General features: G+C 38.5%; 12 protein-coding genes across 13 annotated transcripts; 5 read left to right on the top strand and 7 right to left on the bottom strand.

Moving 5' to 3' along the window:
* The first annotated feature begins 25 nt into the window (after positions 1–25).
* Positions 26–3200, top strand: Gasu_05120 (ubiquitin-protein ligase). The gene is made up of 3 exons (XM_005708890.1): positions 26–857; positions 913–1438; positions 1496–3200. The coding sequence occupies exons 1-3, from the start codon at positions 47–49 to the stop codon at positions 3069–3071; spliced, it is 2913 nt and encodes a 970-aa protein (XP_005708947.1). The 5' UTR covers positions 26–46; the 3' UTR covers positions 3072–3200.
* Positions 3201–3204: 4 nt separating this feature from the next.
* Gasu_05110 (uncharacterized protein) lies at positions 3205–4485 on the bottom strand. The gene has a single exon (XM_005708889.1). It carries the CDS (start codon positions 4463–4465, stop codon positions 3584–3586), a length of 882 nt encoding a protein of 293 aa, XP_005708946.1. The 5' UTR covers positions 4466–4485; the 3' UTR covers positions 3205–3583.
* A 99-nt stretch (positions 4486–4584) lies between these two features.
* Positions 4585–7785, bottom strand: Gasu_05100 (DNA mismatch repair protein MLH1). The gene is made up of 2 exons (XM_005708888.1): positions 5924–7785; positions 4585–5863 (listed from the first exon to the last, which is right to left on the bottom strand). The coding sequence occupies exons 1-2, from the start codon at positions 7646–7648 to the stop codon at positions 5285–5287; spliced, it is 2304 nt and encodes a 767-aa protein (XP_005708945.1). The 5' UTR covers positions 7649–7785; the 3' UTR covers positions 4585–5284.
* A 530-nt stretch (positions 7786–8315) lies between these two features.
* Gasu_05090 (uncharacterized protein) lies at positions 8316–9255 on the bottom strand. The gene is made up of 2 exons (XM_005708887.1): positions 9184–9255; positions 8316–8952 (listed from the first exon to the last, which is right to left on the bottom strand). Exons 1-2 carry the CDS (start codon positions 9224–9226, stop codon positions 8795–8797), a joined length of 201 nt encoding a protein of 66 aa, XP_005708944.1. The 5' UTR covers positions 9227–9255; the 3' UTR covers positions 8316–8794.
* Positions 9256–9325: 70 nt separating this feature from the next.
* On the top strand, positions 9326–12700 carry Gasu_05080 (serine/threonine protein kinase). Of its 2 annotated transcripts, none has more exons than XM_005708886.1 (4): positions 9326–11081; positions 11135–11344; positions 11397–11500; positions 11546–12700. In XM_005708886.1, exons 1-4 carry the CDS (start codon positions 9343–9345, stop codon positions 12100–12102), a joined length of 2610 nt encoding a protein of 869 aa, XP_005708943.1. In that variant the 5' UTR covers positions 9326–9342; the 3' UTR covers positions 12103–12700. The 2 variants fall into 2 exon arrangements, with proteins under 2 accessions (XP_005708943.1, XP_005708942.1); XM_005708885.1 differs by having other exon boundaries at positions 11546–12605.
* A 15-nt stretch (positions 12701–12715) lies between these two features.
* On the top strand, positions 12716–14067 carry Gasu_05070 (uncharacterized protein). Its single transcript, XM_005708884.1, has 2 exons — positions 12716–13338; positions 13390–14067. The coding sequence occupies exons 1-2, from the start codon at positions 13285–13287 to the stop codon at positions 13909–13911; spliced, it is 576 nt and encodes a 191-aa protein (XP_005708941.1). The 5' UTR covers positions 12716–13284; the 3' UTR covers positions 13912–14067.
* Positions 14068–14084: 17 nt separating this feature from the next.
* Positions 14085–17545, bottom strand: Gasu_05060 (WD-40 repeat family protein / beige-related protein). The gene is made up of 10 exons (XM_005708883.1): positions 17351–17545; positions 17237–17305; positions 17080–17188; positions 16652–17021; positions 16137–16603; positions 15897–16085; positions 15778–15841; positions 15641–15724; positions 15503–15596; positions 14085–15453 (listed from the first exon to the last, which is right to left on the bottom strand). Exons 1-10 carry the CDS (start codon positions 17492–17494, stop codon positions 14113–14115), a joined length of 2931 nt encoding a protein of 976 aa, XP_005708940.1. The 5' UTR covers positions 17495–17545; the 3' UTR covers positions 14085–14112.
* Positions 17546–17885: 340 nt separating this feature from the next.
* Positions 17886–20214, top strand: Gasu_05050 (multidrug resistance protein, MOP family). Its single transcript, XM_005708882.1, has 9 exons — positions 17886–18021; positions 18077–18193; positions 18237–18368; positions 18432–18788; positions 18835–18908; positions 18958–19288; positions 19341–19420; positions 19466–19616; positions 19667–20214. Exons 1-9 carry the CDS (start codon positions 17893–17895, stop codon positions 19823–19825), a joined length of 1530 nt encoding a protein of 509 aa, XP_005708939.1. The 5' UTR covers positions 17886–17892; the 3' UTR covers positions 19826–20214.
* Position 20215: 1 nt separating this feature from the next.
* Gasu_05040 (uncharacterized protein) lies at positions 20216–21670 on the top strand. Its single transcript, XM_005708881.1, has 2 exons — positions 20216–21160; positions 21212–21670. The coding sequence occupies exons 1-2, from the start codon at positions 20252–20254 to the stop codon at positions 21581–21583; spliced, it is 1281 nt and encodes a 426-aa protein (XP_005708938.1). The 5' UTR covers positions 20216–20251; the 3' UTR covers positions 21584–21670.
* Positions 21671–21674: 4 nt separating this feature from the next.
* On the bottom strand, positions 21675–21985 carry Gasu_05030 (uncharacterized protein). The gene has a single exon (XM_005708880.1). The coding sequence runs from the start codon at positions 21969–21971 to the stop codon at positions 21720–21722; it is 252 nt and encodes an 83-aa protein (XP_005708937.1). The 5' UTR covers positions 21972–21985; the 3' UTR covers positions 21675–21719.
* Positions 21986–22034: 49 nt separating this feature from the next.
* On the bottom strand, positions 22035–23205 carry Gasu_05020 (uncharacterized protein). The gene is made up of 2 exons (XM_005708879.1): positions 22735–23205; positions 22035–22688 (listed from the first exon to the last, which is right to left on the bottom strand). The coding sequence occupies exons 1-2, from the start codon at positions 23181–23183 to the stop codon at positions 22175–22177; spliced, it is 963 nt and encodes a 320-aa protein (XP_005708936.1). The 5' UTR covers positions 23184–23205; the 3' UTR covers positions 22035–22174.
* An 886-nt stretch (positions 23206–24091) lies between these two features.
* Positions 24092–26695, bottom strand: Gasu_05010 (E2F transcription factor 7/8). The gene is made up of 4 exons (XM_005708878.1): positions 26426–26695; positions 26042–26348; positions 25201–25993; positions 24092–25151 (listed from the first exon to the last, which is right to left on the bottom strand). Exons 1-4 carry the CDS (start codon positions 26691–26693, stop codon positions 24642–24644), a joined length of 1878 nt encoding a protein of 625 aa, XP_005708935.1. The 5' UTR covers positions 26694–26695; the 3' UTR covers positions 24092–24641.
* Between the last annotated feature and the right edge of the window lie 996 nt (positions 26696–27691).

The raw sequence follows: 27691 nt of genomic DNA, 5'->3' as shown, positions 1-27691 counted from the left end.
AACCTCTTAAAGGACTAACATAGTCCATTTCACTGAATGCCTTTGAATGGTGGAGAGTACGAAATATGGTTTATCTACCACTTCAGATCTCGTTCTGTTGAAAGAAGGAGTTTTAGTAATCAGTGGCAGGAGAGCAAAACCTTTGTGGCTTTCTGGCTTACAGTTTCCTTTCCCTGGAAACGGTATTGTTTGTTTTGAAGCCAGAGGAGCATCAGATATTGGAGTATTTTTCTCTTCAACACCAGAGGACGTGCATGAGGATGACCAGGTTTTGACTGTTGAAAGTTCGCAACGTGCTGAATATGAAACTGTAATTGGCAGTTACTGTAATAAAAAAAGTGTCATTCGGAAGCGAGGAGTTGTTAGAGCTCTCAGTAGTATCGGAGTAGGAAGTGGCGTTGAGCAGTCTACAACAACAACAGCTGCTGCTTGGCAAAGTTTCGACAACTCTTGGAACTTTGAAAAATATTGGATATGTATCAAAGACGGTGTAATTGTAGTAGGCAAAGGTTCTGTTGGTTCTTGTGTGTTCCTGAAGTGGGAAGATAGTGAACCAGTACGCAGTTCCTTTCAGATTGGAGTCTCTTCTTGGCATCAGCCTGTAATATTTTGTTTTTTTGAAGTCTTTCCTACTACTGAAGGACTAATACCATCAACTACAAAAGAGAGTTTGTCCTTCATTAGCAACTTTTTCCTAGTTGCAAGAAACTACTTCAATAGATGCTTTCATGATATCTTTTTGGAATCTTCTGATGGTAGTTTGTTTCCTTGTCATGGCTGCGTAGTTGGTCTCTGGAGTAAAAGATTGAGGGAAGCGGTCGATAAAGCTATTCACTCCACTTTAAATTGTAGAAGAGGTAGGATAGTATATCAGACATTTAAAATGAATTCTATTTTGTGGCTTCTTTGAAGGATCTAAGGAGTTGTTTGAATGGCCGATAACACATCAAAGCCAAAAAAGCAGTTGTTGGAATAATGGCTACGGTAAAATTTTCTTAATGAGCACGCCAAGTTGGAACGAGCAAAATATTCAATTGATTGAACGAGTTTCCAAAAATGTTCCAAGAATTCTCATTTGTGCCTCTACACCCGCTACTGCTATGTTTGTTCAGTTGTTGTATGGAATTGGATTGGATAGGAAACAATTCTATAGAATGGAGAGCGATGACATCATTTTAAACTTGTCTGGACGTGATCAACAAACATGGAAAGAATGTAAAGCTCTGATTGAAGAATGGCAAGTTTCTACTTTGGCTCCTATGTTCAAAGATTGGACCTTTTCAGAAGCCGGAAATATTTTCCATTTAGATAGTTTTGATTTCATATCAAATATATCCGAATATTATCCAGAGAGTTTCATGAATGACTTTATTTCTTATTTAAATTACCTCATGGACTCTTCATTTTTATCGGATGTAGAACTGATTTTACCTTTAGAGTAAGTTCAAGATTACCTTTTATCCTTAGATGGATTGACTCATGTGTGTCTGTTTAGAGAGGAACAGACAGTTTCAGTCAGTAATGCCATGTCTACTTATTCAGACCATTTAGAAGGAGATCGTAGTCGTCGGTATGTTTCCTTTCATGTTCATCGACTTGTTTTGGCTTCTAGAAGTAATTATTTTTTAAAAATGTTTTCAAGTGGAATGAGAGAAATGGTACAAGACAAAATTCAAATTTGTAATGTGGATATTCTCTCTTTCCAAAGAATGCTGAATGAAATATATCAGAAACCTGTTTATGGAACGGCTAAACTCGATGAAGATGCAGATTTGTGGTTAGAGTTTGTGAATGACGTTAGAGTTGGTGATATGTTTGATGTTGCCCGTTTTAAAAAGGAAGCGTCCACTTGTCTGAGAAACCTTCTTAATACTTCCAATGTTATACATTTAGCAAATCTATCTCTTGAATGCGAACTCTTTGACTTGTTTCAATGTGCAACAGATTTTATTTGTTCTCATTTTCATGAAGTGTCTCAAGAGACTGAATTTTCTTGCCTTCGTGAAGATTGTTTTCTGCATATTTTGAGTCGCATGGACTTGGAGGTTCAAGATGAAAATGAAGTTGCACTAATAGTTCTCAAATGGCTCGAAGGCAACCATTCTTCTAGTTCAGTTGCGCAAGGTTTGTTCTTCATGGTAAGGCAGAAATTGGTTGAGCCGTCGTTATTAAATAGCATCGGTCAGAAGTATCATCTTCACGAATTTTTTCAATTAGAAGAGACTTCTTCCGGACGAATCCTAGCTTCGGAAGATATAGAATGTCATATTTATGCCAAAAGTGGAGCATCTAGCAATCGAAATGTCGAAAATTTGTCAAATAGCCTATTCACAAATGACAGTGTCGTTTCTGAAGTCTTCGAACAGCCACATTCAATGATTTTTGAATCCTTTCAGTTTGTGAAACTTGAACCTATCAAATGGATCCCGCCACAGTTCACCTTTAAAGTAGACGAAGAAAAGTGGTTATTTCTAAGAAGAGAATGGAATAGAATTTATGGAACCATCCCTCGAATCGCTCCGGGTGAAGTATGGATTCCCTATATACCGAAGTTGCATTCGGTTGGTGTACTTTATTATTTAGGGTGTTTTTATGGTTTGCAACTGGGAGGAACGCGAGTGAATCCTCACAAGTATAACATTGTCAGTATAACTTCTTCATCAGGCAGTCGTTTTGCGAAGCTCGAAAGTCTCGCTGAAAGTTCGGTCAACCGCTCTTGCTTTGCGTTATCAAACTCTAGTTCGTTGGTCTGGTTTGCCCTAGACTTGGGAGCTGAAAGGGTTCTTGCCTGTTCATTCTATACGCTTGCTCATGATGGCTCCGAGTCGAATTTCTTACGAAATTGGTGCCTCGAAGGCAGCAAAGATGGTAAAAGCTGGACTGTATTAAAAGAGCATCAAAATGATGAAACCTTGCAGTCTCCATTGCAAAGAGCAACCTGGAGACTAGAGGAACCCACTTCACAGGTGTTTTACAGATATTTTCGAGTTATTGCGAGGCCTCCTTGTAGAAAGATAAACTTGGGTAGTTTTGAATTTTATGGAAGACTTCGTATGAAAAGTTTGAAATGAGAAGGAGATGCATATTTGTCGTTTGGGTGGAGTTGGAGCAATTCCTTTGTGAAATGGAGCAGCAATGGACGAATGACATGCGTTCGCACTTTATAGAAAACTTTCAACTTGAGTAATTCGTTGTGAAGTTTAATTTATTGTGGAACTCAGTGCCATATCATCGAAAATCATTTGAAAATAGAATAGAATCGTGTTCTGCCTCAGAAAACTATCGAGGTAGTCTTTTACATCGTTGAATATACTTTCTTGAAAGAAGGTTTAATTTCTATGAATATGTTCGTATAAAGATTGGCCATTGTTGCCAGTATTTTAGTGAAACCATACTATCTAGTTTATAAGAAATCTGCTTTACGAGCCTCTAAGACAGGTAAATACTATGACCCACTATCTCAAATATTTGAGCAGGCCACTAAGTCTTTGATACATTCCCTCGTAAGAGAGGAGTAAAGCTCCATCCAGACATTTGTTGTCCCATGGAATAAAAAATGTCAATCTGAACTTTAAAGCAGTGTCTAGTGAAAGCGAATGGTCAAGTAGACGAGTATCCATAAAAGCGGCAACAAAGATAAAATGATCCAAACGTGCCACTTGTTCTTCCTCGTTTGATTTCCAAACTGCTCTGTTAGTCTCAACTGTTTTCCTGTTTGCGACAAATTATTATCAACGACATCAGCTAATTTTTCTAAACGTTCTTGGTCTCGTTTCAACGCTTCATAAACTTCCTCTGAACCACTCTTCAACTTCTCGGTAAGCGAAAGAAGTTCCGCTGTTAAAACTTCATTGCGCTCTTTGATATGATGGGTCACTTCACCTTCACTGGCTTTTACTCCTCGACGTTTCCGAAGCAGTTTTCTATCTTCTATTTCTGCCTTTTTAAGTGCTTGAAGGTTATACTCTTCGGCAGTCTCAGGTAACTGTAAAAAAGACAAATAATTCTTATAAACATCAGATCTTGCTTTTCCAGTGTCTGTATTCACAGGAAAGGATTTCACTACGCTACGAACAACCGTTTCTTCAGCGAGTGGCACAAAAGAAACAGTCCCAAGTAGTGGGGTTTCTTGTAGCATCAGAAAACGTCGCCGTAAAGTGTGAAATTTCTCCAAAGTAACACCTCGCTCTTCAACAGTTCCTAGAGTTGGATCAAGTAAATGTTCTGAAAAATCTCCATCTTCGGAAGACAAACTAGACTCTAGTAACTGCAAGAGACGACACAAAATGACAAATACCACTTTCAGTTGCAAAGAGCCAAGAAGCTTTTTACGTGAGTTTTCCTCTCGATGTATATCTGACGCGAAACTTTCTCCTATATCCAAGAGATTTTCCAAGTAGCATACTTTTTCCACAGTACTCTTGCTTGTAAGGTAGGGTTCAACGCGACTAAGTACCTGAATCATGAATCGGTCGCTTTCACAAGCTTCCATATTTGATGTTTGAAGAAAGGAATATGTTGAAATGATACTCAGGCGATTTGAACTCTTGCGGGATTGTTGAGCTTTCAGCACTTCCTCCTATGACGACTCCCCCTAACCCCAGAAGTATGATGAAAAGTCATTGCATGATATCGATAAGAATGCTTCTTTTCTTTAGAATCGTGACTGTTATTTGATACAGTCTTTTGATCTTGTTAGCACACATACAAGGAAAAAGGCATATTGCGGATTCCGTTATTAGCACTTTCTGGAGGCATAGTAGCATATTGTTTAAGAAGACAGTGATAGTGCGGGAAAGGTAACAGCTCTAAACTCTTGATTTCGTATTCCTTTGCAAGGGCTATTTGCTCTGGTTCATTGATCACTTCTTCTTAGAAATGGGAATAGTCTTCTATTTTTGGAAAATATCCACAAACACAATAGTTTCCTCAAAATTTTTGGCATAGTGGTGAAGCTATAGCGCTTATTTTGTATCAATTCTTTCACGGGTCATTTGGCTCAACTTTATTTGTCTACTCAGAGAATGGTTTTTGCAAAACAGTTAAACAACCAAGGACAGGAGTAACATCAAAACTAGTTACTTCATATCCAAAAACAAGTAAGGAACCAAATTCTCGAGTTCCCAATAGAATCAAGATTCATAAAAATGTGTCTGTTATGGAAAAACCGCTTAGTAACAAGTTTGCATACAACCTCGCTCGCTGTATAAAAATAGAGACATTGATAAAATATTTCGGTGGAAAATTGACTCGCTGAGTTTCATAGAATTTATACAAGATAAAGTTAGCATCTTTCAAAAACTCTATATAGTCTTTCCAGGGATGTTATTTCAATAACATCTCCGTTTGTCGAACAATCCTTGGGAGGGTCGAAGTTATTCCGCAAAGTCTCAAATAGAGCATGTTGTCGTTTTCTGTCGCTAGTCTCTAGAGTAGATAAGTTACGCATGGGTTCTTCAACTGCATCTTCGTTACATTTGGACCAACAAGAAAACAGACAGGAGAGTGAAGTACAAACATCCTCTAGAAAGAATTCCAGGTCATGCCATCTTGTTTCTCCACCAAGACGAAACAAGAACTCGCCAATGAGGTGTTGTTGAAATGAGAATTCTTCGCTTAAACGAGGCATTCTGATCAACGAAAAGTTCGAGAGCTGATTTCCTTCAAAAGTTATGGCAAAGTATTCATGAAGAAGATTGCGGTATTTTGAAAGCACATTACAAACCTCCTTCACTATTTCATAGTGGTGTTCCTGTTGCAGCTCATATTTCTCAATAGGATTGTTTATGTGCCTGAGAACGGATTGAAACACCGATATCTTCGGAATAAAGACAGAATCGAAGCGTTGAATCATTTTCAGGCTCTGACCAAGATATTCAAACATAAATGCTTTGGACTGTGAGTAAGTGAGACTGTAACTAACCTTTTGAAAAAGCATCCGTTTTGATAAATGTGTCAAGTTTAACCAAAACAATTTTGTCTGGTATTGTACTAGGATATGATCTTCGTCAACGCTTCCTATAAAACAAGACTCGTTCAGCATTTTCTTGAGGCCAGCATTACAGTCTTTCTCAAGTAATTCCACGCGTTCTCTTAAAAAGAATACTAAAGATTTTCTGTTCCATTTGTGAAAGACATCCTCGTCAACTGCTAAATCGAGTTCGACATCATTAGAAAAAAAATTATCTGAACTGTTTGACTGTGGAAGAGTAGAGGCATCATTCTGCGTTGGTGACCCTTCCTGAACAACTTTATCTTCACTTGCTAAGTTGGTACCAGAACTAGCTTTCGTAGCCAAAAAAGAGTCAAGACTAGAACTGGACTGGAGGATACTTGTCCGAACCTTTTTATATGGTCGTCTTTCCTTTGAAGGTGTCCCACTCAAACTAGGTTGAACAGCGGCATGCAATTCACTACCAAAATTGGAACCTTCACTTCTACTGCTTTCACCACGCTTTCTTTCGGAGAGACTTTGACAGTCTAAGGTATACTTTTCAAGATGTGACGCAAATGATTCTATGCTTCCACGATAAGACGTGTCCCGCAATGAGACCGTGTAAAAATTTCTTGACGAACTAGTCATTGTCAACTTTGTTTCGATGGAATGCAATAATTTTTCTATAATATATTCTTCGTCTAATATACATATCTGTCGCTTTGCAGGATGAACATTGACATCCAAACGATGCGGGTCGATTGTCACATCAATATAAATAAATGGATGACCACCCTTTGGAAGTAATGAATTATACAAAGAGGATATGGCTTTTTTTAGCGACTGCCATTCTATCAATCTCCCATTAACAAAAAAAAGATATTGTGGTCTTCGCAAAGAGAAATTTGCATTGCTGATGTAACCATGAAATGAAAAACTTGTACAAAGTGGGCCGACTTCGAGTAGCTCTTCTGTCAATTCCTTGCCGTAAACGTTACCAATACTTGCTAGTTCGGAATCGACACTTGGGGTGAAGAAATCGTACTTTGCGTTTTCAAGTCTTCTGCAGCTAAAAGATACAGAAGGATAACGAATACTATATTTCATTAGAAGGTCGATAATAAAACGATACTCTTCCTTCGAGTTACTCAGACTCCTTCTTCGCAAAGGACAGTTATAAAAGAGGTCCTCCACAATAAAAGTGGTGCCTTTGACTCCTGAACACTTTTTGGGATTGGACGCACCAAGTATATCTGACGGAACCAAACGACCATTTTCAAAATATGCTTGGTGTGCAAAGTCACTGTTCTCCTTCATGGTCGTTACTGTGAGGTGGGAGACAAAACTAATACTTGCAAGAGCTTCGCCTCTAAAACCAAACGTACCGATTGACAATAGATCTTCATATTTCGTCATTTTGCTCGTGGCAAACCTTTCACATAAGAGATTCAAGTCATCGGGATGAATTCCTTCGCCGTCATCCTTAAACCTTATCGTCTTTAGACCTCCATCCAGCAAAGAAACTTCAATCCGAGTGGCCTGTGCGTCGATACTATTTTCCAAAAGCTCCTTAACAACTGAAGCAGGCCTCAAAATGACTTCACCGGCTGCAATTCGGTCTGATACGTCCTTATCTAGACGTTTAATGGAACGGTTTGATAATATCTGTTTGGTTGTAACAGTTTGTGTTGAGTCCTCAACACTTGAAAACATTTCAAGCCTTCTCAGGCAGAACCATAGGCAAGTATCCTTTCGTTGCCATTCCACCCACAGAAATTTGGCGCCATTCTCCTTTTCTATCGACTGCTTTCCTAAAGCAACTATATGAAAAGCATCCGTGAAAGAAACGTTCGAGCATGATTCAAAATATGTATGGAAATATTCTACCACATAAGAAAGAGACTGAACATACCAATTTATTGAGTGATACAGCTATCTCATTTTCTGCATATAGTCAAATGGCTTGTCATTCTCGATACTTCAGGAAACTGTGTTAAAGACAAATGATGAGTTTCGAGGGTATTCTCTAGTTAGAGGTAGAAAAATGGAGGCTACATTCGAGAGAAACTGGTTGGAAACTATCAAAAAAGAGAGAGGGATGCATCAATATATCACAACTGTTTGTATAAAGAAAGCAGTAGAATCGAAAGTGTTACTGTCAGTATCAAAGAAAACAGAAGGCTTCTAGTGACTAACTTGTATTTCAAAAAGCATTTTTACATTCATACAAGAATCATTTACAATAAATAAACTCCTGTGAAGGATTTCTTTTGGCATTGAACAGCCCGCTTATTTCAATGTGCAAGTCAAAATAAACAAAACACTGGACATTCTCTGGTAACGCCAACAACGAACGAGAAAGTATAGTATAGAAATTCAACTCGTCAATTAAGGGTTTATTAGGTTTCATTGCATAGCCAGTATTCAAAACTTGTTGCTATACCTTGAAGTTTCAAATCTGAAAAGGGCCATTCCCTTTCTTCTTCTTTGCAAGTAGTTGGAACTCGGTTGTTATTTTGAATACCTTCAAGAGCTGAATAGATAGCTTCGGTTTCAGATGAAGGGAATGACAGAAGTGAAACAGATACGTTAGTGGATGTTATTGTTCCTTTCATTAACGATTAATATTGTTTCAAGTAATCTTTCCAAAGAACTTAAGTATCAGCATATGACCCCAGAGTACCTGAGTAATGACGGAAAACTTTCACTGCAACAAAGCAAAACGTAGCCTTTCTCCTTTAGAAATTTACGATCTTTTGAAAGTAAGATCTTTATTTCTTCAGCAAAGAATACTTCATTCCTATCAAAAATTTTGTGGAATCATAAAAAACCCATGTTGAAGTTGTTTGACATCAGTACTTACGCTTTCAGCCTCAATTTCCCAAACATTCTAAGGAAATCTTTTAAAATACTCAATTTGAACCATTTTTTCTCTTCTATGCCTTGTAACTCATTAGCTAGTTCTCTAAGGAATTTAGCTGCTATCCAATTTGGCCTTGAGGATACTTTGGAGTCATCTAAGTTCCGTTAACGGTAAATGGTACGGCCCGTCAGTAAATCCACTCAAGCCTGTATGTGGACTTGTCCGAGGATAGAAAACTCTTGGTTCATTCCATTTAAAGAACCATGTCGTTATTTGTTCAGCAGAATATTGACTGTATTAAAAAGAAGATAACAAGTCTAGAGAGCTTTAGTGAACCCACTTTGCTCTATCATTCTATATGATTGTTAGAAAGAGGCATATATACTTGCGACTAAGGCTGCAATATTGTCGATCAGGTTCGAACGCATTTCTGCGAAGGAACTCAACACGATTCGAATGGGCATAAGTTGTTATCATTTCTTGTGGACACGAATGATTGCAAGCACGTGCTGTTTCGCTTCATAAAAGTATTCAATTGGAAGTTATGGGGCAACAGGAGACGAAGGAAGTAAAGAATCTGGGGTACCTAGACGCTAGACAGGTCGCAAATCTACTTTTAGGTGAACGTTGGGACCTACCAGAACGTGCAAACACCTCGGGTAAACGAAGCACTTCTGAAAACGATGTCGACTATGCAGACTTGAAGCGTTCACCTTCTGCTTTGCCCATCCACGTAAGAAAAATATGGAAAAAACTAGTCCGAAGAATATTTCCAACTACGGCCAGTCTTGAAGATAATCTTTATCCCTCAGTTCTTCCTTGCACGCTACCTTTGCTGTTCCTTCTAGATACTGAACAACGTGGCTCGTTCTCTGGAAAATGTTGTGTGAAACTTGTCAAGAGGATAAAGGAAGTTTTGAAACAGGTGCACTCAGAATTTAAAGAACTACAAACTCAAGGAGAAAAAGGGGTTCCTATATCAGCAGACGTTGAGCATTTAGAAGTACTCTTGAAGGTTGCTTCATATGGGTTTGCTCCTGTTGACATGCTCACGCTTGCCTCTATAAGATATGCAGTTGCACAAGTTGAACTCGGTCTTTACAAACAAAATTACAAGCAGGACTGGTGTGATGAAAGCAACTACGTTTCGGCGGGATCGACACTTCATTCATCATCATCTTTCAAGTCGCTTGGTTTTCAGATAGAGCATTGGAACAAAAGGCCGAAGATAGATAGCAAGGAAGCTATATGTCTTGCTGTAATTATGCGCGTATCGGAAATTATCATTCAAGAATATACCTGCAAATTCTCGTCGTATTTATCATCAGGTCATAAAGCAAGAATTGAATTTTGTAAATGGCTATGGTGTTTTTTAACTGTTAGGAGGTCAGGTGATAGGCTTTGCCTTCAGCCACTCTCGAATGAAACTTTTACCGATGATTCGATTGATACAGAAGTCACAGACCGGGAACATTTGGAAAAGGAATCGAGTTTTGTTTCTTCAGGTTCTTGGAGTTTCTCTTCTGATGTTTCAGATAGTTTTTCTGTTAATGACTTGTTTACAAATGGATTCAATACTCACTGTGTGCAGGAACATCTTTATATTGACGATATATATCTTCTTTTACTCTTTCTTGCCGGAGACTGCGTTGACTTTGGTTCATTCATGTTTTCCAAGGAAGAGGAAGACTGGAAGAGTGCAAAAGAAAGTTTGTTATCGTTTGCAAGTAAATCCCCACGGCCATTGTGGGAGAAATGGAGTGGACTTTGGAATCAGAGTTCCCTTTTGCGGATAGCAGAAGAGTTAATATTTCATTTTGGACGTTCTTCTGTGGCGCACTGTCTCACAGAAAACGAGTTTTTAGAATTTGCCCAACACATCGCGTTTGTGTATTTGAGTCGCTGTGAAAGATTAGAGTCATTTGGCACTTTTGAATTGAGAAATTGCATTGGAAAAGGATCATTTGGAATTGTAAAGACCGCTCGTGACTTAGTTACAGGAAAGTTTGTTGCTATTAAGAAATGTATTCGTATCAGTAATACGAATGAAAATGAGGAAGCAGAACAGGAATTGGAAGCAAAGATATTACAGGAGCTTCAAGGGCACCCGAATGTATGCCGCCTGATAAATTACTTTTCATCGGATCAGTACTCTTATATTATCCTGGAAATATGTGGAGGAGGATCCTTATTCGAAACTCTTTCTGTGTTACAAGAGGAGCTCTGTGATAGTGGCCAAATCTGTCTCGTCGAGAAAGGTTGCAAAGTGAAATATAAGAGCAGGTTTGTTACTAAAAATATCTAAAATATTTTTGGCTGATTTCCTTGACCTATAGTGTTGGTTTTACTGAGAGCCAAGTGCGACATTGGATAAAACAACTCTTATCACTTCTTGTTTATATGCACGACCGAGCCGTCTGTCATAGAGACATTCGACCGTCCAATCTACTGTTGACAAATGATGGTGAACTTCGTATTGGTGACTTTGGAAGTGCAGCTAGATTTTCAGGTGGTTGGGATCTTTTTGATGGTAATAACGTGGTTGGGTACGCTTTCTTACTTTTTACCGTACATTTGTTTGAAAACTTTATTCAAAAGCTCGTTATATTCTATTGCACCGGAGCAGATAGAACGCAAAGCATATTTTGGAACTAAAATCGATATATGGTGTACCGGTGTTTTGACTTATTGGCTTCTCACTGGTATATTCATTTTTTGATTCGAATTCGTATTCTAAAACTATTTAGGACAACCTCCATTTTCTGACGATAATGTCGAAGTTCTTTATAGTAATATTAAAAATATGCACTTTAAACTTCCGGAAGTATCGAAAAAGGCGAAGGAATTTATTTTATCTGCTATGGCATCTGATCCAGACTCCCGTCCTGATGCTCATACGCTTCTTTGTCACCCCTGGCTTACAGGAGAAGAATCTTCGATTAGAACATTTCTTCGCTTCTCGCAGTTTGAAATACCTTTTCGTGAAGGCCTGCACCAAAGTATAAAGCATTTTGTTGCTTTTTTGAAAAAAGTAGTGGTCAATATTTTTTCAGATGTTGGTATTTATTGTTATGAAGTTGGCAATGGTCATTCGATCGAATTTTTAGGAGACAGAAAACCTCTTTTTTGCCAAGCATGCATTTCTTCAGAGTATTACTTGAAATTTTTTACTTGTTTCTTTTGTGAAACTCGAGGAAATGTTACTCTTGGTAAAATCTGTTTTGAGCTTCATAGAGGTCGATCCATTCTTTTCTTAAAGGTGGCTCACAAACTGCGGGATCTCATATTGACTGCTGTAAAATGAAGTATCACTTTTTATTGGAGTATCATCCAAAGCGGTATTGACAAGTTTACAGTTTCTGGAGTAGTATGAGTTATCTTTTTGGATTTTTAGTATTCTATCCCTTGGTTTATTCATGTGTTTATAGTCGAACGGATGACAAACTGCGACTCAGCTAATTGAGCTTTCCTAACTCTATTTGAGGAATACCTGGTAAATTGGTCAGCAGTTAAGTCATTATATATCTAGAGTATATTGCACGAAGCTTTTTTCTTGGAGTGAGCAACCACATAGCAAGAGTTAGCTGGAAGTATCCATTTTGATAAAAGGAACTTAGGTGTATCCACCGTCGTATTCCTTATTGGAATGTTTATGATTTCACAAATGATAGTATCGATATGTTCGTTGCTTCTCGAGTTGGTTGCACTGGTTATTTTGTGTGTTCTGTGCGCAAAAATAATTTTTTTTCATTTGAAGGGATTTGATAGGGTTTAGGTTTTGGACTCATTAAATTTCAACATTTCGCTGTATGTATCATCTCCTATTTGGAGGTAACGCTATTGAGCGCTATTTATTGAGGACCATTAGCCATCTAACTATCGCCTTATCCTGCTTAAATTGTGCAAGTCCTTGTTTCGTTCATAGTTGTTCTGTTTCAATTGCAACACTGGTTTGATTTTCTTTCTCGCGTCACCAACTTGTATCAACTGACAAGTGGGGTCTTGCATAAACATTTTATTTCTGGTTGCAACAAATATTACGCAGCTATTTTATGAAACTATTGGCTTTCGGGACAATGTATTCCCCATTCTCTTAGTTGGCGCCAACTTCCTGATCACGAACACAAGAGCTTCTCCACTGGACCTTTATGCATCGACCCCCGATATACAACTCAACAATGTAGTCTACAGTCAATCAAGTAGTTGCTAGAAACAGCGAGCTACGAAAGAATGAAACATAGAATTGACAAATTCTCAGATAGTTTGAATAGTGTCGTTGGTCACAAAGTAAATTTCGAATGTCCAGCGCTACTGGAAATTCAACGTGTCTTCATTTGCTGTCTTCCAACATTTCTTCGTAGTCTATTCGAAGGATCGTAGAAGGCTAAAGCACCTTTTTTGGTTCTGATAGTCCACTTGTTAATTGAAGTAGAGGCTTTCGTGGTCTTGTTGAAAGAACTGACAAGTCAAGGGGTCTCTTACACTCATGAGTAGTCGCAAGCCTCGCAATGGGGGTCTTCCCTTTGCAACTTCTCCAAAGGTTTGTAGCAATCAGCCTAGGTTTATTTTTCATAGTTCTCACTCAAGCTAGAACCTTGGAGTATCACTGCCAACAAACATATCACGAAATGGAAAGCGACAAGAAAACTTATTCCGACCTGAAGAAGCCGATCAGAAAGCTTTTGGCAACGTGAAGAAGGAAAGTACTCCTTTAGCGGCTATGTTTGGCGACGACTCTTCAGAAACAACCGAGGATAGGACGGTAGGAAATATTTCGAAAGTCATAAAAGAAAGGAATTCTGCGGAGTCTTCTTGGTTTGGAGAATATGAATCTAGCTCAACTGAGGAAGGAAGTTTTCGTGAAGTTGCTAGTGAGTCAGAAACTTCTGAAGAAGAGTTTGAAGATGATTTCTTCGGCACTGCTAATGGTGGAGAAAAGAAACAGAACACAACCAGACGGGAGAACACTCTTAAGTCTTTCAATTTGCCAGAAAAGCCAAAGGAACCCAAGGAAAACACGAAAGACTTTATTCCACCTCACTTATTGGTTCAAAGGGAAACGCAGTCCTTATTTGAGAGACCTTGTTCGAGAAGAATGATAAACTGGACGTGAAATCACGTTGTTTAGCAATATTGTGGGTTTATCGAAAGATGCTTTTAAGTAGCACGAAGATGGTGTTCGTTTCGAACTAAATGCTGACTTTTGAAGTTGTGAATATTCCACAGTTAGTACAGGCATTACTAGCAGTATAAAAAACATGTCTTCTAACCGCAGCTACCAAAACTCGTTGTTTCAAACAGTCACTGTAAAGACCTAAACCGAAAGAATACATCCAAAAATTTTCCCTGTTCGAAGCACAATGTAAGCGGCAAAGCTGTTCTTTCCAATATCCGAAACATAACATCCAATCTTGGTAACTTCACCAGTATCGATATCTTCGACTGACTTCGTTGCCACTATTTCCATTTTACCTTGAGAATAAGCAAAGCGGACTAGACTCAATTGTCCATTCGACTCAAGAACGAGAATATGACATTTATCCACTCGTGACCAGAACGATGCTTGATTCCTCCATTCCATCCGCTTCAAATGACTCCAGTAGATACTGTCAATCACATCGTACTCCATTAACCCATTGGAAGACATCCAAACCAAACCAGTAGTATATCCACTGTTATCCCATGGTTCACAAAAGCACAAATTGTCCCTGACGACCATGCTTCTGAAAGTACTTGACAAAACCGAGGAAATTTTTATCAAAGGACGTAATACTGGGTCATCTGAATGACGACAAATAAGATCTAGCTTCCACAACAGTACATAAGCATTATCTACAACAGCTGCAAGCATAGTTTGTGAGTCAACAGGATCCCGTTCCATGGCAATATCATGTACAATATCTTCTGCATCTAAATCATAAACAAGTCTACCTGGACCGGATAAGACACAGTTTGAAAGAGGGCCCGATTCTTTCTCACAAGCCCAACAACGAATAGTTCCATCCTTTGATGAAGATATAACTGTGTTACTTTCTGCCTCAAACAGAACACTGCAGAGTTCCCCTTGATGAGCATCTATACAGATACTAGATAAGATACCAAGAGACACAGAATAGAACAAAAGTGAACCTGTATCCGTTCCAAGTATCACACAATCAGTGGAAGTTTCTCTAACCACGGTAAATTTGCAGTTTCTAAGGCGTTCTTCAATTGATGAAGCAGAAAGGGAAAGTCTTCTGAAGTGTTTGCCGACGTCTTCTGTATTCAAAGCATGAGACAGAAATGCGCCGTCATTCCAAACTGTGAATATCATATCTGCAGTAACAGTTGCGTCTACAATGAAGTTGCTTTCGGCAGAAACTTTGCTAAATTCATGCAAGTTAAAAATTTCTCCGATGAAATATCTGCTTTCTTCAAGAATGCCTTTGCTAACATCAAAATTTCTGGATGGATGAGGGACTGAGAAGATTCTCTTAGGAGTTCGCCCGAACTCTGCAGCAATATCTGGTCTTTGCGTTTCAAATACATCAGTAAAAAATAGGTTATGATTCTCAAGACTTCTAGACTTATAGCCAAACACAAGATCAATCCAAAGGTGAAGATGCTCACTAACATAATCAGATTCCAACGCCTTTCTGTTCATTCTAATATATTCCTGACGTATAATTTAAAACAAATATTAGGTTCGTGATCAACAACCATACTGAAGGACTTCCATTGGCCCACGGAGGTAACTCAACATTATCCACCTTTCTACCATCTTGACAAGTTCCAAAATCAATACCATATTCATTCACTCTAAAAATCTTGAATGACAATGGAACTCAATAAAGCTTACTTACAAGAAAATTCCTGGGTACCATGTACGTCCGCTGAATCTTGTGAGACTGTTTTCAGGTAACTCATTTTCGACTATAGAAAAAAACCTAAAATGCATGCTCATGATTTCAACTGGTAATTGTGACAGATAATAACATACTCTGGCACAAGTTCATTAAAGTTATTCACTTGGTTATTTACATTTGTCCAGGTTTCTGATATCTCTTCAAACCATAGATGAGAAAACCAATATCTTTGAAAACAACAAACACAACATACCTCGAAAAAGGCGACCTGGATGATCATATCGACCATTTTGCAATTTTAGCATAAGAAATGGTGCGCTCCGAACAAGAAAATGTACAACGGAACAAGGAGAAGAGTAATGAGAGCCATATAAAAATTTCGGCGATGGCATATCATTGCATCGCTGCATTAAAGTACTCAATCTCTCGATATTTAAGGCACCTAAAGAAAATAATATATTGACATGAACTTCACAACATCTGTTGCATTTACCGATGCTATTATCCAATTTTCGATAGCTTCGTGAGTCTTCCAGGTCAATACTTTCACTTTTGTAGTCTGACAAAATCCATGGAAAAACAGGATATTGAGAAATGTCTAGAAAAGTCCTGCCACTTTGAAAGTTGAGTGCTAGCAGATACTCGTAGTTAGAAATCTTCCTTTTCTGCCATAAATGCAATAAGGATTCTGGGCTCAAAGAAGCTGACAAATAAATTAACGAATTCTTTTGTTCCTTTGCTGCAGTTGATTCCATCAGCTGTTTGTATATATTGTCGCGTGTTTCCTGATTCTCAAAGACCACCATCCAAAGAGGACCAGAGTCTGAGAACCAGAATTCCAATGCACAAGGGAAAGAACGGTACTCTAGCCTTCGCACACAGTGTATAGAGGAAATAGAGTATCTTTCCACTGGTGAAGAATCAAAACCTCCTGAATGAATGGGCATAAAGTATACATTACTAGAACAAGTGAGGCCAGCAAAAGTGTGGTTCTACCATTGCTCTTACCAAGTAGTCAAACGAATACGACCATGATCTTCTGACAAAGGGTAAACCAAAAAACAAGACTCGTCAAAAATCGTGGATTCGCTGAGACCAAATTGCAACCAAGTTATATCAAACGGAGTTATTCTCCTTCTTGAAACAACAATTTCATGCAATCGCAAGTCACGTTCCTCTCTTTCTAACTTGTTTGCCATCAGAAGCTCACTACACAAAGTGTACACTACTTCCAAGGTCGAGTACGGAGAATGTATAGCATGCAAAGCTCTGAATGTTTCACGTATATGAGGGTGATCATATCCTTCCTCCTTCAAAAAAGTTGCTATATTACTTCGCAAAAAGACAGTATTAACTACAGAGCGCTCTGGAAAACATTCTTCAAAACACTGTTAGAATCATAATATAAATGTTTCAACCGTATGCGAGTTATATACCTTTTATGAGAGAGACGTCACTGTTCTGAGAAGACAATTCGAAGATTTCAGCATATTCTGCAACATCTTTTAGATTCAACCCTTCCCCTTTTAAAAGGTGAATATCCTTCTAGCGCTTAAGTTTGGTTGGGATAGTAAAAATAGTATTCCTAAATACCTTGAAAAGAAGCTTGAGGATAGGTAAACTCCAGTCGTCAAAGTCAAAATATAGAGCGTGGGTAGCAACCTGCAAATGATTAACTTATAGCGAACAAGGTCGAATACAAGTTACCTTCAAACGACCTGTACCTCTCAGAGTACCAAAGCTTTCTTTCTGTTGCGAACTAACTTGCTGATATTCTGCAACAGTATCCCAAAGAAGAACTTCTCCTTCTTCCAATGTATATACTGAAAATCTTCGTTCACCCACAATCATTATCTCAATACTTGCTACAAAAATTTCATCAAATAACTAAACAAATGTAGTAACTGTGAAAAAACTACAGTAAAGAACCGCTTCGAGACTCAATGGATGCAATTTTCTGAAAGTAAACAGTGAGAATTATTTTACTAGAAGGTTATCTGAGAAAGACATATCGCTGCAATAGGCAACCAGAATATTAAGGATGCATTTCAATTTCACATAATCGGAATTAGTCCCAGAGACAAGTTTCACGTCTCGTCAACTGTCCTCTTCGCATTGGTACTCGTCGTTGTAGCTACTCTATCGAGCATTTATATCATAGGAACATTGGTTTGACTTTTCGTATTACGAAAAGCGTCAGTTATAGACCCTGAAATTACAAGCAAAGTACTAGATACTTTTTGAAAAATATGCCTATACAATATGGCCCAAGAGGCATTTGGAACTGGAAAGAAGTACAGGCACTCTTGAGTTTGGCGATTCCTGTCTCTATAACCTATTTGACCTTTTTCTTTATGTACATTGTTGATACTCTTGTAGTATGTAGCGTGATTCCAGTGTTGTTTTTGGAGGTATTGATAAGTTGTTTTGAAGGTTGGGAGACTGGGTAAGACGTATCTTGCAGCTGCTGCTCTAGCTAATACTTGGTGCAACTGCATGATACTTATGGGGAAGGGAATATTAACTGCACTTGATCCTTTATGTGCACAAGTGAGCATATCTTTTGCTGTTCTTTTTTTGGCTCAATTGTCAGGCATATGGTGCAAAACGCTATAGAGCTGTGGGAATAGCACTTCAACGAGGCTTTCTAGCCATGGTTTTAGTCACCTTTCCGATATCTTGGAGTTGGTGGCGAGCTGAAGATGCGTTGTTGTGGCTTGGTCAAGTAAGTCTATGCGTTGGTGAGAACAATTCAAGTGTTTTGACAGCATTTTCTTAATTGGCTCAGAGCGTTGAACTTTCCAGTTTAGCTGGTATTTTTGCCAGAAGACTTATTCCTTCTATACTTCCAAGTTTACTTTTCGATTGTTTACAAAAATATCTTCAGTCTCAGAGTATAACCAAACCTTCGCTCATTATAGGTCTTATCTGTAATGTCATCAACTTGGTCTTAAATGTGGTTTTGGTGTTTGGAATTGGAAGCTTATTTCTGGGACTTGGATTCGTTGGCGCGCCTATTGCTACTGTGATAACTACTGTTGTGCAATTTTTTTTACTTTGGCTATACATTTATTACTATAAGATTTATGTTCTAACGTGGCCTGGATGGAGTTGGGAATGCCTTCAATGGAAGGATACTTTAGAGGTTTGTGCATCATACACTATCTTGAAATCGAGCTTACAGTGACTAGTTTTGGAAATTGGGAATACCTGGTGCGCTTATGTATATTGGAGAATCATGGGGATACGAATCTATCTCTTTGCTGTAAGTAATGATATCAGTTGAGGAGTATAATCTTGAAACTCTTTAATAGTGCTGGAATTTTGGGTGTCACGTCACTTGCGGCTCATAATATACTTTTTAATATGATCGCTGTGGCCTTTTTTTTATATTTAGGTATTGGAGTTGCCTCTTCAACCCGAGTAGGAAATGCGTTGGGAGCAAACTTGCCTTTCGAAGCAAAACGTGCCAGCTGGTTGGCTTCGCTATTTGTAACTATTCTTGGAGTATTATGTGGCATTTTTCTCTACATTTTTCGCTTCAATATATCGGGTTTTTATACCGAAGATAACGGCGTGATTCAACAGGTGGCGCTCACAACCCCTTTAAGTTGTATCGTCACTTTGCTTGACGGCATACAAACAGTTAGTTCAAACCGAGAACGTTAAAAATAGAACTTGTGCTAATAACTTGTAGATTTTTGGAGGTGTTCTGAGGGGAATGGGAAACCCGGTTCCAGCAGTTGCCTGTTACTTGGTTGGTTTTTATATCATTGGGTAAATTGTTTCGTAACTTCCATTCCTATTACTAAAGCGTCGGAGGTTACCAACTTCTATTTTATTAGCTTTTCGACTGGGTTTCAGGTTAAATGGACTTTGGTTTGGCTTAATGATAGGACTGCTTTTCGTATGTATTGCAGAATTTGAATATTTGAGGAGGCGCAATTGGGTTGAACTAGCGAAGCGAGCCATGGTAAACTCTACAAGTTTTTGTCTTGCAGGCTTTCTGAAATTGCTCTGTAGTATACGAGTGCTCGAGATTCGTCAATGGAAAATAACGTTTCGGATAATCTGTACACTATTGTTGACGATTTGTCTTCTTTCACACTAGAAGACAACAACAGTGATATGGAGTTGAAAGGTGCAGAGATTGCCGATTCCGATGACCATCATATAATTTGAGCTTTTTTCACATGATTCCATCTTTCGTTGCGTTGACTTCAGTAGATGACGCCTTTTTGGTATTAAAGTACCTAGACTTGATCCTAGAAGGATGCTTTTTATATAAAGGTTCCAGAATACTTTTTTCATTCAAGTTCTTTATTTCTAAGACTCTGGTCTCCTTGCAATTCTATGCAATTTCATAACAGGAGGACGTACGGTTCCTTCTTGAGAATAGAGAGAAGGCGTCAGTACTCTGTAGCAACAAATAAATGCTATTCGGAGAGCTTATGAATGTAAATTAAAATATTTAGTTAACACAGGTGCAACTCTAAACATGCAAGAGCTTGAAACTCGTTGTAAGTCGCTCATCTCCAATGATCTGAAATGATAAACTTCATGGAATGGGAACCACAAATAATTTGTTCTTTTGGGCACGCAGCGTGGATGAAAAGCTTGGCTTTTTGTCTGCAGCCTCCAAGTTTTCCATGTTGTCGTAGAAAAGTAGTTTTGTCTAGGACAGACTGCAGTGGCTTTTGTGAGCATACGAAGAGTCGATATGATACGAAGCTTAGTGTTTCGAGGCCAGGTGGTTCCCCTCATAGACCGTCGTTTCGTTCTTTTTTGAGTTACTTTTGGACAAGGAAGAGAAGCCCCAGCACTTTTCGAAATAACCAAATTTTTAGCGGTGGTACAAGTGATGGTGGTGGTGGTGGTCGATTTGGATATGTTTTTGACGAACATGAACCTCCAAGGAGAGACTTTGGCATTCTGTTGCTGTTAAAGTCTACCTTGAAGATGCTTCAAGCTAGTCGAACTTTAGACGGTTTTTACACTTTTGTTGTTGTGTATTCCTTAGTATCTTGCCCAAACAGGCCTCAGTTGGGCTCTTGTTCGGCAGATACCAACACCAAGGGAGACCTCGTTCAGCCTGAAAAGTGTCAGAAGTACTCAGCATTCATAAGTGAAACTACAAGGCCTGCTGTTGTATTGCTTTCGTTTTTAGGAGCAAAACAGCGTCAGTTGAAGAAATATGCAGACTTTTATTTCTCCAAAGGCTACGATGTGTATATCGTTTTTAACAATCTACCAACTGCTATCTTCCCAGCTATAACTCAAAGACAAGCTAGAAAAGTTTTAGACATCTTGGAAAGAATTCCCGACGGACAGCCCGTTTTTGTACACGCTATTAGCATCGGTACTGGAATATGGGGTTTAGTTTTGGAAGAATTTAGGAAAAATAACAAGAGACTGGAGCATCTCAAAGGGAAAATATCCGGAGTGATTTACGATAGCGGTCCTTCGAACGTATCGCCTAGCTTGATGGCAAACGGTTTATACTCCGCCTGCCCTAAGGTATGAGTTTGAAAAGCTCTAAAACGTACTTTATCTCTGAGAACTTCTTAGTTATCAAAGGAAGTATGGAATATAATAACTAGTGTCACATTTTTGTTGACACGTGCTGGTGCCAAGTTCCGTGTTGGAGAGTTAGCTCTTCAAGATCACCAAGTTGAACAAGCCCCGCAGCTATATTTATACTCTCGGGATGACCACGTCATCAATTCTTTGCATGAAAGTGTTCAAAAGTTTGTAGAGAAGAATAAACAACGAGGAGTAGAAGTATATCAGCAAGTTTGGGAGAAATCTTTGCACGCTACTCATCTTAAAGTTCATCCCGAAGAGTATATGAGATCTGTAGAAGACTTTCTCAACCGGTGCTTGCAGTTGAGGAATAGTGTCAACCGATGTCTTACTCCTCGTTCGGTTCAAGCTTACTGACTAGCAGCAATAGTTTCCGATATTAACAGTTTCCTGATTTGTTTCTAATAAACGATGAACTCGTGGAATCTCGTCAGTTTCCAACCATGAACGACTTATTGTGCTAGGCAGTCCTGATCAGAACTTCTTCAAGCACTTAGAAGTTCGCCTTGAGTGGAACCAGATTTGAAAACAATCTCTGGTAGCCTGAGAATACAATATCATAGACAGTTTCAAGAAACTCTATAGTAAGCTCTCTGAGGTTTTTCAACACACTTAGAGCTTTTGACTGTCTAGGAACGACTGTTTCTCCAGGAATTAGGAGCAGCCAATCCCACTCCGACTCTTCTTCTGAAAAAGTAGCAGAACTATACTCCAATTGAGAAAAAGAAGGTGACCGAAAGTTCATGACTACTTTCTCACACAAGCAGAACGCTTTAACTTTGAAACTTTCTGTTCGGCCCTTGTTGTCAAAGACAGATTTTCATCTAGAAAAGATGTTGCAAAATGTATAAAGTTTGGAACATTTCAAGTTGCATTTTCACATTGCAACTTTTTATGAGAATTATAGCTTTGTTTTTTCTACCAAATCTGTGCCAACTCGTAATAAACTTATTCTAGTTGTTCCAACAGTGGGGTCCAACTAGACAGGACACTCTCAAGTTCGTTAAAAGAATGGCACAGTATGCTTGCCTTCAGATGCTTCTTCATATAGTGTATTGAAGGACTATCACCCAATAGCAACACCACTCTACTGTCTTCATCGATATTTAACATGGAACAGATAAACTCGAAGGCGCCTATACTTGTGACAGTTGACGGAGCAATATCGAGAGATCTCTCGTGACTTCCTCGTCTAATACTTGCCTTTAAGCCATTTTCTCTCAGTTTCTGTAAAAGCAAACTAATGAGAGTCTCTTGGCCAGTTTCGATGTCCTCTGACAAAGTGTACTGAAGAACCAAAGGAATCTTCGGCATAGAACTTAACGGAAATTCAGAAGAATATATTTTCCTGCATTCCAAGTAGCCAATTTTAGCCTCTTTCAGTGTCGACTCAATAAGACTTTGAACTGGTTTTGGCTCCCACTCCTTCATGACCTGTTCCTCCCAAGACGGATCAGGTTCTCTGAGAGACGTTTCAGTAACATAAGAAACAAGAACGGCGAAGATACCTGAAGCCAAGTTGAAATATTTGTGCTCCTCCAAACGTGATGATAACCTCTGGCTTCAACTCCTTTGCAAAAGACTCAGAAATATGTCCTTCAACCTCCTGTAGGCTATCTTCGGAAATTACGAAATAGTGAAATCTTCCAAAGTTTTTCTTTACAATAGAGAGACCTTCAAGCAAACTAGAAACTGGTTCGTTTTTTGTGCTTCTTGACAAGGTATTCACGTCAGCTACTAAGAAGCAGACTCTGTTGTCTTTTATGGAAAGGGACGACCTTGTAGAGCAACACAAGGACGACAGGTAACTTGATGTTCTGCATAATTGGTATCGTTTCGAGGATCTTTTCAACAGAGAACGCTGGAAAAGCCTGGAAACTTGAGTTGGCCTCGGAAAAGAGACTCTCTTGCAGCACTCACAACGAGGAAACCACGTGACCCATGAGAAATAAGCCATTAACTATTACTTCTTCTGAACTTCATACTTAGAAACAGAGTTTATTCCAAACAGTAAAGTATCAGTATTTTTCTATATTGCAAACAGCTCTCCATATTTACGAAAGACAAAAATTGCCGCAGTAAAAACGCCTAGATTGCGCAGTAATCGTTTGTTCATCTACAAAACGCTTTCAAATTCTGCTTGAATAAAAAGAAGAAGCAGACCTGTCTATACTGTTCATTGCTCCACTCACGCTTCAACAATTCCTTTATGAGTTGGCTCACTGTAATATCCCCTTCTCCGGCTTCCATGCTTCCAAGCTTAACAATTAATTAGAAACGTAACGCCGCCAGTCTCTAATCGAATAAGTATTCTCTTGGGAGGGCCTAGTGGGAAATTATTTAGGTGCTCAAGACTGACTCTTAAAGTTTCCCATACAAGGATCGAAGGCTAAAAAGAGTTGCTATCGTTAACGCAAGAAATTTTCCTAAACGGCATTGCCGTAGTTGCCATCGGAAGGACTCTTTTCCTTGCTTTCATCTCTATTATCACTTTGATGTTGTTCACTGTAATGTAGATGGAGTTGAGTGTTCTATCTTCACAGCTTAGTCTTGAACTTCTTGAATATTAACAGAATCTTATTGGATGCTATTTCGAAGATTCTGTTGTGAGTTCGGTTTGATCAAGTCTGTTCTCGCAGAGAGTGAAGTTATTTCGTAAAATGATATTTGTGACGTCTTTTGGAGATAACCGAGTACTTTCTAGAAACTGTATCAGTCAACTGGTCGACGAGGGAAAACCAACCTGTGCAATCCTGTTTGTTTGGTATCCAAAAAATTATTGCTACGTTAGTTTCTTCTATGAACAGTGTCCGACGAATACGGAGTTGAAAAGATTTTTCTGAGGTTAAAGGAGGAAACTTACGCAATCCTTTTCTAAGTTTTACTCTAAACTTAGCATGCCTTTACCATAAAATTTCGTGTGACACTGAGAACATTGTTGTACTAGGAAGACTCCTACTTTTTATATAATATCTTCGTCATTTCATTACACTTTCCTTTCGCATAACTCAAATAGAAAGTTTCTTCAAACAGAACGAGCTGATGTTATTTTTACTGGTGCAAATAAATTTCAAGTAGTTTTCCAATACCCGGAAGTACAAAACATTTAACCTGTTCAATGTGAATACGCTGGCAAACATAAAGTTACAACACTCAGTTCGAAATAAAGAATTGAAAGAGTATCAAATAGACAATACTATAAGACGTCCTCTTATCTTCATACGGTTGTAATTGGGTATATTGTCACAAACAACTGCAAATAAAAGCAAAAATTTTAAGCAGGTACGATGCAGCTGTGAAGATAAGTTAAGCAGCCAATGATACTACGAATACGAACTTCGCAGATAAAGAGGCTATGAAATCTGCTTATTAGCGAATGCGTTACTGAAATTTCCATAATGTGGTTTTCATCTTATTACTGTCGTGTACCCTCATCAGCTTTGACAACATCTTCATTTCTTGTCGAAGCTGTTGAAGTAGCTTCATAAATAGTAGAATCGTCCATGGAGACTTGAGGGAAAGGCCTAATTGACCAATAAAAAGGAAGGGGAAGAAAGTTACTTGGAGCTATTCCACTTGTTTCATGGCTAGTCTCTACATGGAAACTAGCCTCATCATTTCCAATTTTTGCAGTTGCTGGCACCTGTTCAAACCATTGGTGCCATTGTCGAACAACGTTCTGCTGGAATTCAAAAAAAGATTTTTGTAGCTGCACAGTAGAATCATCCACAGAGAGCGCATCCGAGCCTGGAATGAAATTGGGAACATATACATTCGCAAATTGTCCTGAGCTATCAAGGTCTTGAACCTGTTGGGTTGCATTCGCATACCAGTCATTGCAATTTCCATCTCGCTTATTAACTTTGGAATCAACTTGCCCTCTCGAATTCTCTTCCTTCTTCTCTTCATTAAATGCCGCTATTTCCTACACGAAGAAGTTAGCGTCTTAAAAGTTTTACAGACACGCAACTGACTTGTTTCTTTGTAGCAAAGGCGTTCTTGTTTATGTTGTAAAAGTCTCCATCAGCTTCATTTGTACGTGTTAATTTTGATTTTTCCTCTTCTTCTCTTTTGTACTGTCTGAATAATGATAAATCTCGCTTACGGCTAAAATTACTCTTCTCCTCATATAACTTAGTCGAACTAAAGATTTGAAGATATGTTATTTCAGATAAAAGCCATTCATATGCCATCTCTCCATTCCATTTTTGGGTTTTTTGAATCAATTGTAAAGCAGACAAAATATTCGCAATATCATAGAGTCTTCGAATACCGGTCTTCGATTTCATGTCTTTATCCTGTTCTCCAAGCAACAAACGTGTTATTTCTTGAAAACTTATGATACTTTCGCTCGACTCCAAAAACAATTTGATAAAACGCTGTGTTAATACTCCCAGAAATTTATCATTTTGGTCACTTCGATGACGGAGTAGTCCTGACTCTCTTTCAGCGTCATCATTCTTTTGTGATGACAGGGAGCATTCATCTGAAGAACACGTTAAAGACTCAACGGCCTCCATTGTTGAAGTGTTCTGTTGTTTGACGTCATTTTCCACCTCGCTAGAAACTTTCAGAGCAATCAGTGTAAAGGGGATTCGATCAACTCCCTGCCACTTGTAGTGGTTACGTTTCTTCTTTACTACAATACCAAGACTTTCCAAAACATTGACAATATCATAAATTCGCCTGCGCTCAACGTGTAAAATTTCCGCTACTTCATCAACAAAGAATTCTTCATTGGAGTGATTTCCGTAGAGTTTTATAAAACTATGTATCAAGTTTAATCCAAAAAAATAAAATGCAATATTCGCTTACTTCTCGCATAATAAACTAAGTGACTTGTATCCTCTTGCATTGCACGTTTTGTTATCGATGACGGGAACACTCTTCTTTCGGTCATTTTCTTCCTTCTTCCAAAGAAATTTGCTCAAATTCGCCTTTGTACAACTTTCCATATTCTCACTTCCAAAGAAATCTTCTAAGTATTGTGCAGTATCTGTAACGAGGAATTTCAAACTCGAGTTGTTCTCCTTTTCCTCATCTTTGTGAGCGTCACACTTTTCTTTTTTCTTTGAAGACAATGCTTCATCAAAAGGCTTGTCGACCTTCATCGTTTGTACTTCTAGTTAAATACCACTCATCAGTAAACAATGAAAAAAAAGTTGAAACAGAAAGACTGAATCAAAAAAGAGTGCTTACCAAAAGCAGCTTCGTCAGTCAAAATAGGGCGCCCTGAGCCCTCACTTTCAACTATACTTTTGCTGTAGTCACAAGAGCCTGTAACGCTATTTTGTTTTATAACGCACTGTCCATCTACAGAAAGACTGAAATTTGTTTCAGTGGGTTGTACACTTGCGGCAACCTCAGACGGTGTTGAAGACAAACTTTTTGCATAGTTCAACTGCGCTTCAACTGGATTGACAAAGGAGTCTACCGAAACTCTGTGGTGTCTTTGAAACAGATCCATAGAGGAAAGTATACTCTCTATTAAAACTCAGCAGTAGACTTCAAGTTTCGAGGAGTCAAACTGCACAACTAGTAAAGCGTCTATCGAGAAAACTTGTACATAAGCAAAGCCTAGAAAGACAAAGTGGAAGCACTTGAAGGTCTCTGTATCTTTCAAGCAAAAGTTCTTCGTAAAAAAGAGCGACAGATGAACAATGCGATAGCAAATTCAAAAGAAAATGACAACAAATAGCAACGAAAGCAAAATTGCTCAAAATTTCTATGAAGTGAAATTTGCCGCCTTTCAGCAATTTGGATTTGCAGTTAGAGATGTTGATTCGTCACCAGTTTGCTAAAAGTTTCATAGAATTCATGTTTTGGATGCCTTGTTTTGAGATTATCGCTGTTATTTAGTTTTCACTTTTGTAGGAGTAAGGAAACAAACATATCCAAACTTCTTTCGTCCTAATTCACAAATTCGAAGTAGATTATGCTTTTGTACCTATGATAACATAAACCTCAGGGAAGCAATCATGTTATTTTGTTAAGTTACTAAGTTTGGCAATCGAAAATTTTTAGCTCGACTGGCTTCGATTTCATTCTCTTCGTAGATGGCTTTCTGGAAGCGAAGGTACATCCAACTATCTTTCTTGACCTAACTAAGCTATCATTATTTTGACCGTCAGATTACAAGGGCTGTCAAATAACTTTATTTGGAGCAATATACATTATATCCTCAGATCTTAAATGATATTATTGAGTGTGAGAGAAGACATTCTGACCATTAATGGTTTAGAGGGAATAATGTCCTACGAAACCAAAGATACGAGCGTCACTTAAATACAAGTAGACGGAGAGATGCTGATATCGTATTCTGCTGCCTAAGAAGCTAGTATGCGTTATTGTGTATTGTAGGCATATCTTCGTCACTTAAGCTTCTGGGTAAACTTGGATCATCTGAGAGGTAGATTCCTAAATATTTGTATTCAGCAACAAAGGTGGTAATGGTCCTCAATGAAG

Source organism: Galdieria sulphuraria, assembly GCF_000341285.1.
Source record: "Galdieria sulphuraria unplaced genomic scaffold scaf_2, whole genome shotgun sequence".
NCBI lineage: Eukaryota > Rhodophyta > Bangiophyceae > Galdieriales > Galdieriaceae > Galdieria > Galdieria sulphuraria.
Note: the sequence above shows the minus strand (reverse complement) of the source record. Positions and strands in the feature narration are given on the sequence as shown.

What these genes read in the sequence shown, in the direction of transcription:
- Gasu_05110 (XM_005708889.1), bottom strand. Translation starts at nt 4,465, where the DNA reads ATGATTCAGGTACTTAGTCGCGTTGAACCCTACCTTACAAGCAAGAGT.
- Gasu_05040 (XM_005708881.1), top strand. Translation starts at nt 20,252, where the DNA reads ATGAAAAGCTTGGCTTTTTGTCTGCAGCCTCCAAGTTTTCCATGTTGT. An exon ending in TATACTCCGCCTGCCCTAAG is followed by an intron (nt 21,161 to 21,211) that starts GTATGAGTTTGA and finishes AGAACTTCTTAG; the next exon opens with TTATCAAAGGAAGTATGGAA.
- Gasu_05050 (XM_005708882.1), top strand. Translation starts at nt 17,893, where the DNA reads ATGCCTATACAATATGGCCCAAGAGGCATTTGGAACTGGAAAGAAGTA. An exon ending in TTGATCCTTTATGTGCACAA is followed by an intron (nt 18,194 to 18,236) that starts GTGAGCATATCT and finishes CTCAATTGTCAG; the next exon opens with GCATATGGTGCAAAACGCTA. An exon ending in CGTTGTTGTGGCTTGGTCAA is followed by an intron (nt 18,369 to 18,431) that starts GTAAGTCTATGC and finishes TAATTGGCTCAG; the next exon opens with AGCGTTGAACTTTCCAGTTT.
- Gasu_05080 (XM_005708886.1), top strand. Translation starts at nt 9,343, where the DNA reads ATGGGGCAACAGGAGACGAAGGAAGTAAAGAATCTGGGGTACCTAGAC. An exon ending in AAAGTGAAATATAAGAGCAG is followed by an intron (nt 11,082 to 11,134) that starts GTTTGTTACTAA and finishes CTTGACCTATAG; the next exon opens with TGTTGGTTTTACTGAGAGCC. An exon ending in GATGGTAATAACGTGGTTGG is followed by an intron (nt 11,345 to 11,396) that starts GTACGCTTTCTT and finishes TTTATTCAAAAG; the next exon opens with CTCGTTATATTCTATTGCAC.
- Gasu_05090 (XM_005708887.1), bottom strand. Translation starts at nt 9,226, where the DNA reads ATGCGTTCGAACCTGATCGACAATATTGCAGCCTTAGTCGCAA. An exon ending in TATTGCAGCCTTAGTCGCAA is followed by an intron (nt 8,953 to 9,183) that starts GTATATATGCCT and finishes AACGGAACTTAG; the next exon opens with ATGACTCCAAAGTATCCTCA.
- Gasu_05070 (XM_005708884.1), top strand. Translation starts at nt 13,285, where the DNA reads ATGAGTAGTCGCAAGCCTCGCAATGGGGGTCTTCCCTTTGCAACTTCT. An exon ending in CCTTTGCAACTTCTCCAAAG is followed by an intron (nt 13,339 to 13,389) that starts GTTTGTAGCAAT and finishes CACTCAAGCTAG; the next exon opens with AACCTTGGAGTATCACTGCC.
- Gasu_05100 (XM_005708888.1), bottom strand. Translation starts at nt 7,648, where the DNA reads ATGTTTTCAAGTGTTGAGGACTCAACACAAACTGTTACAACCAAACAG. An exon ending in AACGGATGCTTTTTCAAAAG is followed by an intron (nt 5,864 to 5,923) that starts GTTAGTTACAGT and finishes TATCTTGGTCAG; the next exon opens with AGCCTGAAAATGATTCAACG.
- Gasu_05120 (XM_005708890.1), top strand. Translation starts at nt 47, where the DNA reads ATGGTGGAGAGTACGAAATATGGTTTATCTACCACTTCAGATCTCGTT. An exon ending in CACTTTAAATTGTAGAAGAG is followed by an intron (nt 858 to 912) that starts GTAGGATAGTAT and finishes GCTTCTTTGAAG; the next exon opens with GATCTAAGGAGTTGTTTGAA. An exon ending in GAACTGATTTTACCTTTAGA is followed by an intron (nt 1,439 to 1,495) that starts GTAAGTTCAAGA and finishes GTGTCTGTTTAG; the next exon opens with AGAGGAACAGACAGTTTCAG.
- Gasu_05020 (XM_005708879.1), bottom strand. Translation starts at nt 23,183, where the DNA reads ATGGCTTATTTCTCATGGGTCACGTGGTTTCCTCGTTGTGAGTGCTGC. An exon ending in ATATTTCAACTTGGCTTCAG is followed by an intron (nt 22,689 to 22,734) that starts GTATCTTCGCCG and finishes AACGTCTCTCAG; the next exon opens with AGAACCTGATCCGTCTTGGG.
- Gasu_05060 (XM_005708883.1), bottom strand. Translation starts at nt 17,494, where the DNA reads ATGATTGTGGGTGAACGAAGATTTTCAGTATATACATTGGAAGAAGGA. An exon ending in AAAATTGGATAATAGCATCG is followed by an intron (nt 16,086 to 16,136) that starts GTAAATGCAACA and finishes TATTTTCTTTAG; the next exon opens with GTGCCTTAAATATCGAGAGA. An exon ending in GGGCCAATGGAAGTCCTTCA is followed by an intron (nt 15,454 to 15,502) that starts GTATGGTTGTTG and finishes ATTATACGTCAG; the next exon opens with GAATATATTAGAATGAACAG.
- Gasu_05010 (XM_005708878.1), bottom strand. Translation starts at nt 26,693, where the DNA reads ATGGATCTGTTTCAAAGACACCACAGAGTTTCGGTAGACTCCTTTGTC. An exon ending in GACTGACGAAGCTGCTTTTG is followed by an intron (nt 26,349 to 26,425) that starts GTAAGCACTCTT and finishes GTATTTAACTAG; the next exon opens with AAGTACAAACGATGAAGGTC. An exon ending in CTTAGTTTATTATGCGAGAA is followed by an intron (nt 25,994 to 26,041) that starts GTAAGCGAATAT and finishes CTTGATACATAG; the next exon opens with TTTTATAAAACTCTACGGAA.
- Gasu_05030 (XM_005708880.1), bottom strand. Translation starts at nt 21,971, where the DNA reads ATGAACTTTCGGTCACCTTCTTTTTCTCAATTGGAGTATAGTTCTGCT.